This window comes from Vicia villosa, linkage group LG3 (genome assembly GCF_029867415.1).
Source record: "Vicia villosa cultivar HV-30 ecotype Madison, WI linkage group LG3, Vvil1.0, whole genome shotgun sequence".
NCBI classification, from domain to species: domain Eukaryota; kingdom Viridiplantae; phylum Streptophyta; class Magnoliopsida; order Fabales; family Fabaceae; genus Vicia; species Vicia villosa.
The window spans coordinates 123381279-123399958 of NC_081182.1; the positions used below are offsets into that span (position 1 = coordinate 123381279).

Here is an 18680-nt window from a genome sequence, read left to right on the forward strand (position 1 = left end):
AGAGACGAGACATAACAAATATATCAGAGGATGTATGTTTAAAATTTTGACTCTCTAAACAAAAAAAATATAGACAAAACGGACATACTCGACATGCCAAAACTGTTTTACCACTCAATAATAACTATATATTATGCAGAATTTTAAAAAAAAAGTTTAAGTTTAAACTATATATATATATATATATATATATATATATATATATATATATATATATATATATATATATATATATATATATATATATATATACAAGGACGTCTCAAGTTTCTGGAGGCCCTGTGTAGATTAGCCACAGTTTAACCATAAAAAACTAATAGAGGCCCTATGTACTCCCAATTAAACCTATCAGATATTTTATGAGGCCCTATTTAACTATCGTTTAACCTTGGAAATTTTGAGGCCCTGTGCGGTAGCCCGCTTTGCACGCCCTCAAAGACGGCCCTGTATATATATATATATATATATATATATATATATATATATATATATATATATAGACTTTTAATTTTTTTTTTTAAGTTTAAACTATGTAGACTTTTAACAAAAAATAATTAAACTATATATGTTATAGACATTGACAATTTTTACATAAATTTTTTTATAAATAATGTTTTCATACACATTATCGCAATGATTAATATTTTGAATCAGATAAGATTTAAAAGTTATTCTCCTCTTCAACAATTTTGCTTTTACACACTCAAATTCTTTCTCAATTCATTCAAACTCAATATTAGAGGTTTTTAAATCTAAATTGTTCTAAATAAAAATTATAAATTGATAAATTAAATTAAAAATCACAAAAAATAAGTATTATTAAATATGTTTGAATATCATTTTTTAAAAGTCGCAGTGGAGCTTGGGCCTCAAGGGCGTGCTTCCCTTGAGGTCCTGAGTTCGAAGGAGCCCGGGGCCAACTTTCGGAGGCTACGTGAGGGAGTCTAAAAAACTCCTCTCGGGTGGATTAGTCGGCACGGAAGGAAGGATACCACTCTATTAAAAAAAAAATTTATAAAATTCGCTAAATTCGGATTAAATTTTAGATTAATTTTTCAAAGTTGATATAAACCAAACCAAATCTAACCGTGTATGTCTTTTTATACTTATTTATATTTTATTTATTTTTTATTAATATGATATGTTGAGTTAATTTATTATTTAATGATAGTTATTTTTAGTACTATTTATTAGTTTAATTTAATTAATTTATATTTATTATTTTATTGTTTCAACCATAAATGATCATTTTTATTTTGTAATATTAATTTTTAATATACTATATATTATAGATATTATATCAAACCTATTATTTTTAAAATTTTTATAATCTTAAAAAAATATATATATTTTTGTAATTTGTAAATCTAAAATCGATTCAAATTAAACGGCATGAAATTAGAATGGATCAGATCAAATTTTTTAATTAGTCATCCAAAATCAAACTGAATCGCAACTAAATTTATCTTTAGATCAGATGAGATTTTATCTCAAAACTAATCCAAATCGTATCACAAATAAATTTATCTTTTAAACATATAAATTTTTTATCTCAAAACCGATCCAAACCGTAGCACGGAGACACTACTCAAATCCACTAATTATATTAAAAGAGACCAAAATCATATCACATAATCCAATTTATTAACATAAATATTTATATTTGTCACACCACCGTTTTATAAGAAAACTCAATAAACATTAAATCATCTATTATTTTGTATGGTCAAAATAGGTACAATTCTTGGATGTCTCTTTGCTCCATTATTTCATAGTAACCAAAAAATTCTTGTTTCCACACATATCTTTTGCACTTGCCTTCATTTCTTATTCTTCTATAAATATCTTCCCAAGCATTCTCAAACTCCACACACACTAGATAGAAAAAACAAATTCCAAAATAGATATTTAATTCCTTAGTTAGATATGATGAAAAATACCTTTCTCTTTATCTCTTTCTTAATATTGAATTTAGGATTCTTAGAAGCTCAAAAAGTTCCTGCTGTTTATGTGTTTGGAGATTCACTTGTTGATGTTGGAAACAACAATTACTTGACTCTTTCTTTTGTAAAGGCAGTTCTCCCTCACTATGGCATTGATTTTCCAACTAAGTTACCAACTGGAAGGTTTAGCAATGGAAAAAATGCTGCTGATTTGATTGGTAAGATATTAGTATCTTATATAAATTATATTCACTTTTTATTATATAAATTGTATTTTTGTAGAAAATAGATATTAGTATCTTATAGTTTTACTATATTATTCGAAACATTTCCTGCAAAATTTATATTTAAATACGTAGCTAATTTTAATTGGTGTTATTGATTTTTATAAGAAGATGTTAGTTCAATTAGTTGGTATTTAATGACAAAAAAAATTATACTTATTAGTGAAATATATTATAAATTTTCTAACGAGTTTTTACATCAGTAAAATATTTGAATGATGTAAAAGAAGTGGTGATTTTTTGAAAATTTAACGAATAAACTTTATGTATTCTATCGGTTGACAATTGATCAGATAAGAAAATTCATATTTATTCTCTCGATTGACCTTGACTCGATTGAATTTTTCCTGTATTATGCATTTTTCAATTTATTTCTTAAAATATTTTTTAGTTTATTTAAAAAATGGGTGGAAACTATTTCCTAGATACTTTGAAAAATAATTTTAAAAGGGATAAAGTGGAAGAAAAAAAAGGAAAATATGTGATATTTGATAGAAACAAATTCACAAGAAGTTAAGTGCAATTTGTACAATAGAGAACCAACATTTAATGCTATTGACTTATTGATCTTTTGTTGTGGCATTCAGAAATAGTAATAAAAATTATTATGTTTTGCTAATATTTGCATGAAATGAATGGTTGGGTTGCAGCTGAAAAATTAGGCCTTGCCACTTCACCACCATACTTATCCCTAGTATCAAAGTTCAACAACAAAAATGTATCATTCTTGAATGGTGTTAACTTTGCTTCTGGAGGTGCTGGAATTTTTAATGGCAATGATGAAAATTTTGTAAGTACATTTCTAAAATTCTCTCCATCCTTCTCCAATTATATGTTTGTAAAACTTGAACTTCATAATGGAAAATACGGTGAATCAGAAGCTACACATATAAATTTCTCAAAAATATCACAATAAAAAATATTTTATTCGTGCGACAGCGGTGAACCACCGTGTTATGTTATTTTTATAATATTTTTTGTATGATAAAAATATTACATTTTTCTTGCAGAAGCAATCAATACCTTTGACAAAGCAAGTGGAATACTATTCACAAGTGTATGAACAATTGACACAACAAGTAGAAGCATCTACACTTAACAAACACCTTTCAAAATCTATCTTCATTGTTGTAATCGGAAGCAATGATATCTTTGGATATTATAATTCAATAGATCTTCGAAAGAAAAACACTCCTCAACAATATGCGAATTCCATGGCTTCCTCGCTAAAAATTCAACTTCAGGTAAACAATCAGATGTGCTGCAATTATTAACTGAGCTGAATTAACAAGACGATTTTATTTTGTTTTTAATTTTTAAATGGTATATTTTGGCAGGGATTATACAACAATGGTGCAAGGAAATTTGAGATTATTGGTCTTAGTCCAATTGGGTGTTGCCCAATAAGTAGACTCAAGAACAAAACAGAATGTTTTTCAGAAGCTAATTTAATGTCAACTAAATATAATGAATTCCTTCAAATTATGTTGAAGGAATTGAAAATGAAGAACAAGAATTTAAGTTACTCATACTTTGATACTTATGCTGCCATCCAAGACCTCACTCAAAATCCAACTTCTTATGGTACTATATATCATCATCACAAAATCCTATGTTTTTATTTTTTTTCATTATTTAAATAGAAATTGATAATTAGAAATTATTTTTAATTAAAATGATGTATATTTTATATTTTTTTTCCAGGAATTGTAGATGTGAAAGGTGCTTGTTGTGGACTTGGTGAGCTTAATGCTAACTTTCTATGCACACCAATTTCAATCGTTTGTACAAATAGACAAGATCATATATTTTGGGATCAAGTTCATCCAACTGAGGCAGCCACTAGAATCATTGTGGATAAACTTTATAATGGACTTCCAAAATATACATATCCTATCAATATGGAAAAACTAATAGCTCTTTAAAATTGGGAAATTAACTACTCCCTACAATTTTAATTTTTTGGTTTTGTGATTTTTTGCTATCAAACGACAATATAAAAAATTCGAAGGATTTAGTTTATGTAGTTGTTTGAAGATAGTCTTTGAAGAAAGATAAAGTTGTAGTGTTATTCCCTAGAAGAAAAATGTGGCTTTTAATTAAGAGTATGAAAGTATGATATTGTTTTTTTCCAATAAGGAATGATACTAATCACAAAGAAAATTACAAGGGAACAATAGAGACCGTAAGCAGCCGACTACACATTACCTCTTTATATACGATAGAGGTAAAATGTTTCAAAAATGAAAATTAATTACAGGACATAGATGAAACATAAACTGATCGAAACCACTTTTGAGAGGCTAGCACAATGACAATGATACACTCATCAAAGTTGAAAATGTTTCCGCGAAACAAAACCGCATTCCTCATCACCCAAATATTCCAAACAATCGCTAGCCAAATAACCCCAACAGTTAATCTTTCGTCTAAAACCTTAACTTTATCATTACAGAAAAGAAAGGAACCCAATCTATAAGAAACCAAATCCCCAATCGACTCTCCTACTTTATCCTAAATCCCACTCGTTAAGGGGCATGATTCAAACAAATGACTAGAATTCTCCATTTCTCTAAAATAGAAAACACAACAATTATCCCTATCCTCTACCAATATCCCTCTTTTCTTCAATTGGCCTTTAGTAGGAAGTCTTCACAAAATAAGTCTCCAAGCTAAATTTTTAACTTTTGACGGAGCCTTCAATTCCCACATAAATTTCATATTCCTCAATATTCTACGCTCTAAAACAGCCCCATCCCCTTTTTTCCTTATTTCAAGCGCGCATGACTTAACAGTAAAGCCTTCTTCTTCCTCAATAGATCAATAGCACACATCCTTGACAGTCTGCACCAATGGAAACTCTTGCAGCATATTTGTCATGTACTATAACATAAAGAGATTTTGTTCTTCCTCCACTTCCAACCAGTTGTCGGAATCCCAAACCCAGCTCGAATTCTCCCAATGGCCTGAATCCACAACAGACATAAACGAATGTGCAGCCTTGGCGTCCAACTCAGAAAAAGCCTCAAATAAAGATTGATTACCTGCTCACCTGCTGAACCAAAAGGACAAATTTTCACCGTTATTGGCCCTGCATAAGAACAATTCAGAAGCAGATAGTCCTTTAGAACCATCACAATCATTTATCAAAATTATATCACGCCACCAAATAGAGTCTCCCTTTGATATCACTATACCATAATTCACGTACATCTTGAACGCCAGATTAGAATGCCTATACTTCAATAGATTGGACCACGCCGCATTCTCCTCCGTTAAAGTTTGCCACTTCCACTTCATTAGCAACGAGATATTCATATAGTCCACATCTATAATTCCTAACCCCCTTCTTATTTTGAATTACACACATTGATCCGACTTACCCAATTAATACACCTTTCACCTTCCACCCCCTCCACATGAAACCTTCTTTGAATACCTATTATCTCTTTAATCACCTTCTTAGGAGCTTGATAAAACGAGAGAGAATATAGAGGTATAGCATTCAAGACTGAATTAAATCAACACCAATCTACCTCCGATAGAAAGAAACCTCCCTCTCCACTTGTCAAGACATTTGCTCACATACCTAACAACCTCTTTCCACATTCCCACCTTCATAGGACTGTCCTCCCGCCATAACACCCAAGAATTCAAAAGGAAAAACCCCAATTCCACAAGCCAGAAAAGACGACGTAAAATCTAAAGTTCCATCGCTTAAATTGATGCCATAAATATTACTCTTGTATAAGTTTACTCTTAAGCCTAACATGAGTTCAAAGCCCCTGAAAATTGCCTTCAAACCCCATAAATTCTTATTTCTATCTTCACTAAATTTAATAGTTTTGTCCGCAAAGTGAAGTATATCCAATGAGTCATTTTCACCGAAATGAAAGCCTTTATAATCACCCAACTCCACCTCACTCTCCATAAGTCTTGTTAAACCTTCCATAACTATTAAAAACAATAAGGTGGTAGTGGGTCTCCTTGCCGTAATCCACGTTCCACCTTGAAATCATCCGTACTGCTGCCGTTAACAATAACTGCCATGAAACTCACAAAAACACGAGCTTCCATCCATTTAAAAAAATCCCATTCTCTTTATCACAAACCTTAAGTAGTCCCAGCTAATGCACTCATAAGGTTTCTCGTAATCCACCTTTAACACCAAGTAGCTCCTACGTTCCCTCTTAATTAGCCAAATGCACCACTTCGTGACCATTAGGACACCGTCCAAAATGTTCATCTTCTTAATGAAATCAGTCTTTTTTTTTTTAAATCAGGTTCTCAATCACCTCTTTGAGTCCTCCTTAATCAAAATAAAATTAATAATATCTCCCTTAACCAACTCCCATTGATTCTTGAAAAATTCCAAAGAGAAACCATCAGACCCTAGTGTTTTGTTTCCATCACAATTCCAAACCGCAAATTTTACCCCATCTTCCGTAAAAGGACGCTCCATGCTTACAAAATCCGCCGCCTCTAACCTTATTAAACAAATACCCTCTAGAAAAGGTCTAGAACGACAAAGTTCCTTGAAGAAGTTCTCAAAGTGCTCCCTAATGTGGAACTTAACCTCTGCGACTCCCTCCACCAGACCAGCATGTGAATCAACCACACAAATAGCATTTCCACGAACCCTTTCTTTTATCGAATTATGAAAGAACCTGGTATTTAGGTCTCATTCTTTAGACAATTATGTCCTGACTTCAGTCTAAGCATGCACTCCTTCAACTCCAGGTGCTTCTAGTTATCCTAGCTAGCTAACCTCCTTTCCTCAATAGCCCTTTCCATATCATCTCTAACATTTAATATCAGGAATTGATCCAAATCGTTTTGTTCTTCAAATTTCTCTTTGATTCTCAAATATATCCACCCAAATATGTCTTTATTCCACCCCTTCAAACTCATCTTAAGCCTCCTTAACTTTTCATACAAACAATAATCTCCTCTCCCCGTAATACTCAACAAGCTTCACTCATTCTCCACAAAAGAAACGAAATCCTCATGTTTGAACCAACCATTATTAAACCTAGTTTAGGCCCCAATCTCAACCTCCTGCCTTCAACCACACTGGGCAATGGTCCAAAAAATCCATCTTACCCACTGTTTGAATCACCAGCTTCCAATCTGTTACCAATTTATCATAGAGCAAAAACATGCCCAGTCTGCTCATAGCTAAACCATTCTCACTATACCAAGTGGACCTCCCTCTTGCACTAGGTAAATAAATTAGCTCCATTTCCTTCACTAAGTGACATAAATCTACTGAGTCCCCGCCATTAAAGCCTAAATTCTTGCACATCCTTTCCTCCTTAGTTAAAAGGCATTGAAGTGTCCTCCAATACACAATTTCTAAAATCTCCAGCATCACAGTATTCCTCTAAACATCTCTTTTAAGAACCATATTACATGGTGCATAAAAATTTACGAAATTGATACACACACCTTTGTTCAAAGCCTTCATCCCCACAAACCTTATTCCCATGAAAATCTACAGAAGATCCAACAATTTCTTCCTCCACAGAATAATCGAACCACCAGACACTCTATTAGATTCGAGATGCGTTCAATCCATTTCCTTTGGCCCTAAAAACTCTTCAGCCAATTTTAAATTGAAGTGAGATAATTTTGTTTCTCGAAGAAGACAAACATCGACTTTACTTGATTGAATCATGAAGCCAATCTTATTCCTTTTTATTAAGCTTCCCCCTCTAATGTTTAGGGTTACTACGATCATCGAAAAGTTCCATTATCTGCCTTCCTAACAACCAATCCCTCCTTATCTCTCATCCTTATTTCTTCAATCTCCTTCTATACATCTTCTTCAGAACCCACATAAACTATTTCCAACCTGATTTAAGAATCTTTGAATTTTCCCCCCATCATTGATTCTTGATAAATCCTCAGCCTAACATTACATTGAGCAACACCCAAATTCGTCATTGAATCGCAGCATAGAACCGAGCCACGAGAGAAATTTTCCTCTTCTTCTATCACCTTCTTCACATCAATTGATTTGATAGGAATTTTGGGAACAAAATTAGGGTTTAGACATGCAAAGTACAAATGCGTAATTTTTGATGTCCCCCCCAATTCTTTCACTTCATGCCACTACTTGATTTTGGGCCTAGCTTTCTTAGAATTGATACAAGCGTTGTCAAACGATAACAAGCCTTGGTTATTTAGGCCCAATAACTTTGAACCATTTGTAGACTCCATCCCAACTATGTCCCCACTATAAAAACACCTCGCAGGACACGAGACAATCCTAGTACAGACATTTATCCCTCCCGCAAACTCTATGCCATTGAGACACAGGTCCAACACTAATTCCAAGATCTCCTTTTGATTAGTTTCAATCATTCCTCTCGTACACGCTAAAGAACTGTTAGAGTTATCCAATAACTTTTTAGACTCCTTTTCCGTCCCATCCTCATCTTTAGAATTAACGATTTTACCCTTTACATTTGCCTCCTCCGTCACCAGATCACCCCCATCTTCGATGCCACTAACCGACTTCAGGACGTACTCAAATTTCCGCCACCTTCTCCATCCTCATTAATGGAATCTTCAGATGACGAATCATTCTTCACCGATTTTTTGTTGGAAAACTCTTAGTACCAAAATTTGCAACCGGTCCCTAGGCTTCTTCCAAAATAGGAATTCTAGAAAGATCCTGATCAATTTTAACATTGAATTCTTTCTTGATCGTCAAAAAATTCTTTATCTGAATCATTAACCTCGCAACATCCATGTTGGATTTATCCATCGTAATATCATCCCCACAAATGAAAACTCCCAAAGATTGTGTAACAAAATCAAAGAATCTATGATTCCAAGCTTGACAGGGGATTCCAAAAACCTTCAACCATGTCAATCTCTCATGATCAACATCTTTAGGGTTCCATCTCCTAATGTCCTTAAACACATGACCAATCCAAATACCATTTCCTTCCACCAAATCTTCTATTTTACATTCCACAACGTCCTCAAGAAAGCATAAATTCGCTCCTAATAGGGTGACTTTAACCGAAAAATGACCTTCAGCATAAAAGATCTCTTGCATGGAGTATGTTTATCACGGAGTCACAACCTCCCCCACAAAAGCCTTCTCGAAATTGGAAATTTCATCCACTTCAGTAGAAAACTTCAGTATATTGTGTTAGAACAAGATTTGTTCTGATCAATATTCTTAGTTTTGATGATAACAAGGATATGAATTTTGTGTGAGATAATGTGGTACTCTAATACATTGCAATTTCCTTTTCAGGAAATATATAAATATTATGCAAAAATCAGCGCTCAGAAGCTTTGTCTCAGAAGGTTCAGCATGCAACATCAGAACATGGTCTGGCAAGACATCAGAAGATGGTCAAAGCAGAATCAGAACATGGGTCTATGGAAGCATCAGAAGAACTTGAGATCAGAAGCAGAAGCACTGAAGGTCACGTGGTATCACGCTCAGAAGCACTTCAAAGTCAGAAGACAAGAAGATGCTATGCACCAAGCTGTTTGACTCTGATGATATTCAAACGTTGTGTACACAAACATCAGTTCAGAAGAAAGTACAGGTGGCAGGCTACTCTGACTGACAAAATGAACGTTGGAAGCTATTAAAGGCAACGTCAGTAGACACAGCATGAACAAGGCTCGAGGTAGTTGACAAAAGCGTGAAACATTAAATGCAATGCTGTACGGAACACACAAAGCATTAAATGCTCCCAACGGTCATCTTCTCAAACGCCTATAAGTATGAAGTTCTGATGAGAAGCAAGGTTAACAACTCTGAACAAAATTCTGTGAATATTAACTTGCTGAAACACTGTTCAACTAAAAGCTCAGAAACTTCATCTTCATCAAAGCTCACTACATTGCTGTTGTAATATATTAGTGAGATTAAGCTTAAACGTTAAGAGAAATATCACTGTTGTGATTATAGCTTTTCAGAAGCATTTGTAATACTCTTAGAATTGTTTACATTAATTTGTAAGTATTTAGAGTGATCACGTGGTGGTCAGGATACTCAAAGAAAGTCTTAGCTTGTGTCTAAGCATTTGTTCCTGGAGTGATCAGGTTGTGATCAGGATACTCTGGAAGACATAGTCGTGGGCTAAGTGGAAAACCATTGTAATCTGTTGCGATTAGTGGATTAAATCCTCAGGTGAGGTAAATCACTCCGTGGGGGTGGACTGGAGTAGTTTAGTTAACAACGAACCAGGATAAAAATAACTGTGCAATTTATTTTTATCGTCCCAATTTTTAAACTACACTTATTCAAACCCCCCTTTCTAAGTGTTTTTCTATCCTTCAATTGGCATCAGAGCGCCGGTTCTAAGGTGCAAGCACTTAACCGTGTTTAGAAAAGATTCAGGAAGAGAAAAATGCTTCAGTAAAAGATGGCTGGTGATGAACACACATCTATATCTGGCTCCACTGACCAGTACAATGGAAATGGTAATAATGGTTATACTAGACCACCAGTATTTGATGGTGAAAACTTTGAATACTGGAAAGATAAACTGGAAAGTTACTTTCTTGGTCTAGATGGTGAACTATAGGATCTTCTGATGGATGGTTACAAACATCCAGCGAAAGCTAGTGGCGTAAAGCTTACGAGGCAAGAAATGGATGATGATCAGAAGAAGCTTTTCAAGAATCATCATAAATGTAGGACTGTTTTGCTGAATGCTATCTCTCATGCTGAGTATGAGAAGATGTCTAACAGGGAAACTGCCTATGATATATATGAGTCATTGAAAATGACCCATGAGGGAAATGCTCAAGTCAAGGAGACTAAAGCTCTTGCTCTAATCCAGAAATATGAAGCCTTCAAGATGGAGGATGATGAAGATATTGAGAAGATGTTCTCAAGATTTCAAACTCTGACTGCTGGATTGAGAGTTCTGGATAAAGGCTACACCAAGGCTGATCATGTAAAGAATATTATCAAAAGCTTACCCAGAAGATGGGGTCCAATGGTGACTGCATTCAAGATTGCAAAGAATCTGAATGAAGTTTCTTTGGAAGAGCTTATCAGTGCCTTGAGAAGCCATGAAATAGAGCTGGATGCAAACGAGCCTCAGAAGAAAGGTAAGTCTATTGCATTAAAATCTAATGTTAAAAAATGCACTAACGCTTTTCAGGCTAGAGAAGAAGATCCTGAAGAGTCAGAATCTGAAGAAGAAGAAGATGAACTGTCTATGATCTCCAGAAGGGTAAACCAACTCTGGAAGAGCAAGCAAAGGAAGTTCAGAGGCTTCAGAAGTTCAAAGAGATTTGAACATGGAGAATCTTCTGGTGACAGAAGATCTGACAAGAAGAAAGCTGTCTGCTATGAGTGCAATGAGCCGGGACATTACAAGAACGAGTGTCCAAAACTTCAGAAGGAGAATCCCAAAAAGAAGTTTCATAAGAAGAAAAGTCTTATGGCAACATGGGATGATTCAGAAGATGAATCAGACTCTGAAGATGAGCAAGCTAACTTCGCGCTGATGGCTACAAAAGATGATGGATCATAATCTACATCAGAATCAGATTCTGAAGAGGTATTTTCTGAACTATCTAGAGAAGAGTTAGTTTCCAATTTAACTGAACTTCTGGAACTCAAGGCTCATCTTAGTATCAAATACAAAAAGCTGAAGAAGCAGTTTGAATTTGAAACTAAGAAGCTGGAAGTGGAAAATTCTGAACTGAAGGAAAAAGTTTTAAATCTATCCAAAGATAGTGGATCTCCTTCTGAAACAGAAAAATCCATTCCTAGCATGAATCATATTCTGAAAGAATATGACTCGAGCTTCAGAAAGTTCTTATCTAGAAGTATTGGCAGAAGTCATCTTGCTTCTATGATATATGGTGTTTCTGGAAACAGAAGGTTTGGTTTTGGCTATGAGGGTGATACCTCACATAAATTTGAACCTGTTGATGATCTGAAGATCACATACAAGCCATTGTATGATCAGTTCAAATATGGCCATGCTCATGATATTAGGCTCACTTCACATGCACAGAAGTTTAACACTGTTCACACCAAGAAGCATGTGACACATCTGTAGCAACCTGCCCTAAATTTAAAGCTTTTAGAGTCGCCACCTATTCTGAAGGGCGAATAGGAAACCCTATGCAGTATAGAGATCGGGGTAAGATACTATATTCAGGTCGAGGGAAGGTATTAGGCACCCAAAACCCTTTCCTAAAGGTTAACATTGCAAAGATAAAGGTTTATGGCAAGGCTTATAAAGAAAGGTGACAGAGAGTAATAAGAGTTAAAGGCTAATTATTTGAACATGATTAGAGTTTGGAAGAGGGGGACTCGCCTTGTTGCCAAGTGCCTACGTACCTCCTTAGGGAGGATCAGAGTCTACGTAGTTCGGGGACAGGATTGTACGCCTTAGAATTTGAATTTGATTTGAGATGGTTTGAAGGCTTTTTGAATGGCCTATCGTAGCTTTGAATAAGGATGAAAATCCGTAGTTTGAATAAAGACAAGTGTTTTAAGAGTGGGCGTACAACCCTGATTTTAGTATGTCACCATTAACCGCAATGATCAATAGATTCGATCACCATAGTTAAAAGATTAGGAGGTTTGCACCATTACCAATTCAAATCGATTGATTCGATTATCACTAATAATGAATTAATGTGTTTTATTATTTTTTATGCATTTTATTTTGTATTGTTACCCCTCATAATCTATTAATACGATTACAAATAATAACAAATTGATAAGGTATGCTAATCATCATAACCAATAAGATGGTTAAAACCATTTAGCAAAATAATGAGTATTTTAATTTATAGGATTTGATTAATTAAATTAATCGATTATTAATCATCGCGACCAATGGATTTAGTCGGAACGAATAATAAATTGAATCCTAATAATCTTCGGCCACATGGCCAATGGGATTGGGCAAACCCTGATATGTGATAATTGAATCGAATAGTCGGGAAATTAATGGGGAAAATAATTCTAAATCATAACCCTAATCCTTATTTATTCTAATTCTTAATTAACATATACTAAAAAATAGTAAGACAATTAAACACTTATATAAATAAATATAAATAATATATAGAAAAGAATAGAGGAAACCTGGCTGAGATCATGCGTGGGCAAGTTGAGAGTCTATGGTATGCATACTTCGTCATGGTCCTTCGTCACGGTACGTTAGATCTGGAAGAGAGGAGATCATGTGGTGGAGATGTGAGGACGCATGATAGTCTTGTGTTGGCTGTGTGCATTGAATTATGGATGGAGAACCTGCAAAGAAAATCAACAAAATAATGTCTTGGCTGAGGGTAGAACCCACGCCCTTTAAGTCATAGACGCCCTTGCTTACCACCAGGGCCAGTCGCTTTTGTTGTTCGTACAATAGAAACCAACAAATATGTAGTTTCAGTAGGAAAGTCAAATAATAGCATGCGTGAGATCTTGTAAGAAACTGCAAAAAACCATTAAAATTTAGGCGCCGCGTATGAGGTTCGAACCCCAGTTCTCTCCCTCACCAGTCAACACTTCTTGCCAATTGCGCCACTGCTTGATTCTGTTAATTTCCTACATTCATATGTTGTTATAAGAATTAAAGGCATTATGCCGCAAAAACAAAACGCCGCTGGGTCTTCTTCTTCGTTTACCCATTATTTTACCAACATTCAACAACCATGTCCATAGTACCGAAGACTCTTTAAAATCCGCACACGCCATAAAAAATCCAAAGCAGAACACCATTCGATTTGCAGTGTTACTTGAAGATGTGACTCGGTTCAAATCCGATGTCGCTTTCGATCTTTGTGCCGCTATTGTAATTGAATCGGGGTCAGTCTTGGGGTGGTATTGTTCGATTTGCAGGGAGAAGCGAAAGACTCAATCGAGACTGGATCTTAGAGGGATAGTTTCCGACGTGAAGGGTATTCACGGCTTTGGGCGCGGTTGTCGATGGAGGAGGTGGTTGCGCAAAGCTCACGCGGATTACTGCAAATCAGCGATGGTGTTTCGATGAGCGGTTACTGTGTTGCGGGATTACTGTGCTTCGCGGCGGCGTTTCGTGTGGATTCGCCGGAGGTTGACGGCGTGTGTTGCGGCGGGAGTGGAGATGGCCGTGATGATGTTCGTCGTTGTTGTTGATTTGCAGGTGTGGTGGACTTGAATCATCTTCCTTGTTCTTTTCTCACTCTGTAAAACAAGAATAATATTTGTTGCTTTAAAAAGTGAGGCCACCTATTAAATTTGTTTGGATTGATTTTGTTTGGATTAGTGTCAATGATATTGATTTGTACAGATTGATGATTGTGATAAGGATAAGGTTGAAGATTGATATGAATGGGAAATTATTGTGTTATTGTCTGGTGGTTTGATGAAGAATTGAATATATTTACATAGTATGAAATCTGGATGGAATGTGCACGTGAGAGGCTGAGCGTGAATAGGGTTCTGTACAGGGTGAATTGCCTCCCCTAATTGACAAAAAACACTCTATTTATAATGTTTAAATTAGGGTTTTTTTTATTCCTAATGGGCCTAATACCCAATTAATCTAATGATTATAAAAGACTAAAAATAAATCCTAAAACTAATATTAATATAAGCTTAAAAATAAAATATAAGGAACTATATATTTTTTTTTTGTGATTTTTTCTGAATAAAAAAATAAAAAAGAGGTTAGAAACATTATATAAAAATAAAAGAAAAAAAGTTAGAAGTGGGATTCGAACTCGGGACCTCTCGGTCACACACTCTTATCCTTAAATTCTTACTGACTGCACCATACCAATTCTTCGAAATGAAATGACATAGACAATTATAAGAGGGCAAATTTTGGGGTATGACAACATCCTAAGAAATATCATGCTGACAAACCTAAAGAATATCATGCTGTTCCTCCTGTTAAATATTTTGCTAAACCCAAGTTCAATCAGAACTTGAGGAAAACTAACAAGAAAGGACCCAAGCAATTGTGGGTACCTAAGAAGAAGATAATTTCTGTTGCAGATATCCTTGGCAGAAAAGAGGACAAACAGCAAAATATCATGGTACCTGGACTCTGGGTGCTCGCGACACATGACGGGAATAAGGTCTACATTCCAAGACCTGGTGCTTAAACCAGGTGGAGAAGTCAAGTTTGGAGGAGATCAGAAGGGCAAAATCATTGGCTCTGGACCTATAAAGTTTGGTAACTCTCCTTCCATAACTAATGTACTTCTTGTAGAAGGATTAACGCATAACTTATTGTCCATAAGTCAATTAAGTGACAATGGTTATGATATAATCTTTAATCAAAAGTCTTGCAAGGCTGTAAGTCAGAAGGATGGCTCAATCCTATTTACAAGCAAGAGAAAGAACAACGTTTATAAGACAGATCTTCAAGATCTTAAGAATCAGAAGGTGACTTGTCTTATGTCTGTTTCTGAGGAGCAATGGGTCTGACACAGAAGATTAGGACATGCTAGTTTGAGAAAGATTTCTCAGATTAACAAACTAAATCTGGTCAGAGGACTCCCAAATCTGAAATATAAATCAGATGCTCTTTGCGAAGCATGTCAGAAGGGCAAGTTCTCCAGACCTGCATTCAAGTCTAAGAATGTTGTTTCTTCCTCAAGGCCGTTAGAACTCTTGCACATTGATCTGTTTGGCCCTGTCAAAACAGCATCTGTCAGAGGGAAGAAATATGGATTAGTCATCGTTGATGATTATAGCCGCTGGACATGGGTAAAGTTCTTAAAACACAAGGATGAGTCTCATTCAGTGTTCTTTGAATTCTGCACTCAGATCCAATCTGAGAAAGAGTGTAAAATCATAAAGGTCAGAAGTGATCATGGTGGCGAATTTGAGAACAGATTCTTTGAGGAATTATTCAAAGAAAATGGTATTGCCCATGATTTCTCTTGTCCTAGAACTCCACAACAAAATGGAGTTGTAGAGCGAAAGAATAGGACTCTTCAAGAAATGGCCAGAACCATGATCAATGAAACCAATATGGCTAAGCATTTCTGGGCAGAAGCAATAAACACTGCATGTTATATTCAGAATAGAATCTCTATCAGACCTATTCTAAATAAGACTCCTTATGAATTGTGGAAGAACAGAAAGCCCAACATTTCATATTTCCATCCTTTTGGATGTGTATGTTTTATTCTGAATACTAAAGATCATCTTGGTAAGTTTGATTCTAAAGCACAAAAGTGTTTCCTTCTTGGATATTCTGAACGCTCTAAAGGCTACAGAGTATACAATACTGAAACATTGGTTGTAGAAGAATCAATCAATATCAGGTTTGATGATAAGCTTGGTCTTGAAACACCAAAGCAGTTTGAGAATTTTGCAGATTTTGATATTTATATATCAGAAGCAGTAGAACCAAGAGGCAATGCTGCAGAAGCTGGCAGTCTCAGAAGCAATGGATCAGAAGATCAAGTTGCAGCATCTTTAGAGAATCTCAGGATTTCTGAAGATTCAACAGTCAGAAGATCACCTAGACTTGCTTTAGCTCTTTCAGAAGATGTGATCCTTGGGAAGAAAGATGATCCCATCAGAACAAGGGCATTCCTTAAGAACAATGCAGAATGTCAATTAGGTCTTGTTTCTTTGATCGAGCCAACTTCTGTTGATCAAGCTCTAGAAGATCCTGACTGGATAATTGCCATGCAAGAAGAACTAAATCAGTTTACAAGGAATGACGCATGGGACTTGGTTCCTAGACCAAAAGGATTTAACATCATCGGCACTAAGTGGGTGTTCAGAAACAAGCTAAGCGAGAAGGGAGAAGTGGTAAGAAACAAAGCCAGACTGGTTGCTCAAGGTTATAGTCAGCAAGAAGGGATTGACTACACAGAAACCTTTGCACCAGTGGCCAGGTTAGAATCTATTCGTCTATTAATTTCTTTTGCCACTCAATACAACATCACTCTTTATCAGATGGATGTTAAGAGTGCCTTCTTAAATGGTTATATAGATGAAGAAATTTATGTCCATCAACCTCCTGGTTTTTGAATACTCCAAGTCTCCAAATCATGTTTTTTAAATTAAAGAAATCATTATACAGATTGAAGCAAGCTCCGAGAGCTTGGTATGAACGTTTAAGTTCCTTCCTTCTGGAAAATGGTTTCACTAGAGGAAAAGTGGACACTACTCTCTTTTGTAAAATCTTTAAAAAGGATATTTTAATATGTCAAATATATGTTGATGATATCATCTTTGGAACATCTAATGCTACACTTGGAAAGGAGTTTGCTGAGTCTATGCAGGCTGAATTTGAAATGAGCATGATGGGAGAACTCAAGTATTTCCTTGGAATTCAAATCAACCAAACTTCTGATGGAACTTATGTTCATCAAACGAAGTATGTGAAAGAACTTCTGAAGAAGTTTAATCTTTCTGAAAGCAAAGAAGCCAAAACTCCTATGCATCCAACGTGTGTCCTGGGTAAGGATGAAGTAAGTAAGAAGGTAGATCAGAAGTTGTACAGAGGTATGATTGGATCTCTTCTATACCTAACTGCTTCTAGACCTGACATTCTCTTCAGTGCTTGTTTGTGTGCTAGATTCCAATCAGATCCGAGAGAATCTCATTTAACTGCGGTTAAGAGAATTCTGAGGTATCTGAAAGGTACTACTAACGTTGGTTTAGTTTACTGAAGATCCAAAGATTACAACTTAGTAGGATTCTGTGATGCTGACTATGCTGGAGATAGAATTGAAAGGAAAAGTACTTCTGGAAGTTGTCAATTTCTTGGAAGTCATCTGATCTCATGGTACAGCAAGAAGCAAGCTACAATTGCCCTCTCAACAACAGAAGCAGAATATGTTGCTGCTGCTGGTTGTAGCACACAAATGCTCTGGATGAGAAGTCAGATAGAAGATTATCAGATATATGAGAGTAACATTCCTATTTTCTGTGATAATACTTCTGCTATATCTTTATCTAAGAATCCTATTTTACATTCAAAAGCTAAACATATTGAGATTAAACATCATTTCATAAGGGACTATGTTCAGAAGGGTGTTATATCTTTAAACTTTGTGGATACAGACCATCAATGGGCTGATATCTTTACAAATCCCCTTGCTGAAGATAGGTTTAAGTTCATTCTGAAGAATATCAGTATGGATTTATGCCCAGAATGAGAAGATGAGAAGATCTTATGTATGAGTATCTTCTGAAATAAGATTGGATCAATATGTTATAAGAAGTTCTGATTGAAATCAAGTAGAAGTAGTGATTCTGTTATTACTAACGTTTCATTGTCTAAGTTGACTCAGAATCTCTTTAAAAGTAAAACAGCTGTAACTGGCTATCCAGATGGTAAGCACGTGTTCACTATTTCTGGACAAGCGTGCGTGCAGTTGAGGGGACGCCTACTTAGGTAACTGTGCTAATCACTTCTTTGTCATTATTATCTCTCCTCACGTCACGTAACATTAAATGCTATCCATCATTTCAGTTTATTTCTTTTCT

The 18680-nt window shown here is 35.3% G+C and overlaps 2 protein-coding genes across 2 annotated transcripts; one reads left to right on the plus strand and one right to left on the minus strand.

The window, feature by feature from the left end:
- The first annotated feature begins 1826 nt into the window (after positions 1-1826).
- On the plus strand, positions 1827-4185 carry LOC131656617 (GDSL esterase/lipase At5g55050-like). The gene is made up of 5 exons (XM_058926285.1): positions 1827-2161; positions 2878-3017; positions 3238-3471; positions 3565-3811; positions 3932-4185. The coding sequence occupies exons 1-5, from the start codon at positions 1927-1929 to the stop codon at positions 4150-4152; spliced, it is 1077 nt and encodes a 358-aa protein (XP_058782268.1). The 5' UTR covers positions 1827-1926; the 3' UTR covers positions 4153-4185.
- Positions 4186-5039: 854 nt separating this feature from the next.
- Positions 5040-6179, minus strand: LOC131658901 (uncharacterized). Its single transcript, XM_058928150.1, has 4 exons — positions 5825-6179; positions 5611-5738; positions 5280-5521; positions 5040-5193 (listed from the first exon to the last, which is right to left on the minus strand). Exons 1-4 carry the CDS (start codon positions 6177-6179, stop codon positions 5040-5042), a joined length of 879 nt encoding a protein of 292 aa, XP_058784133.1.
- Between the last annotated feature and the right edge of the window lie 12501 nt (positions 6180-18680).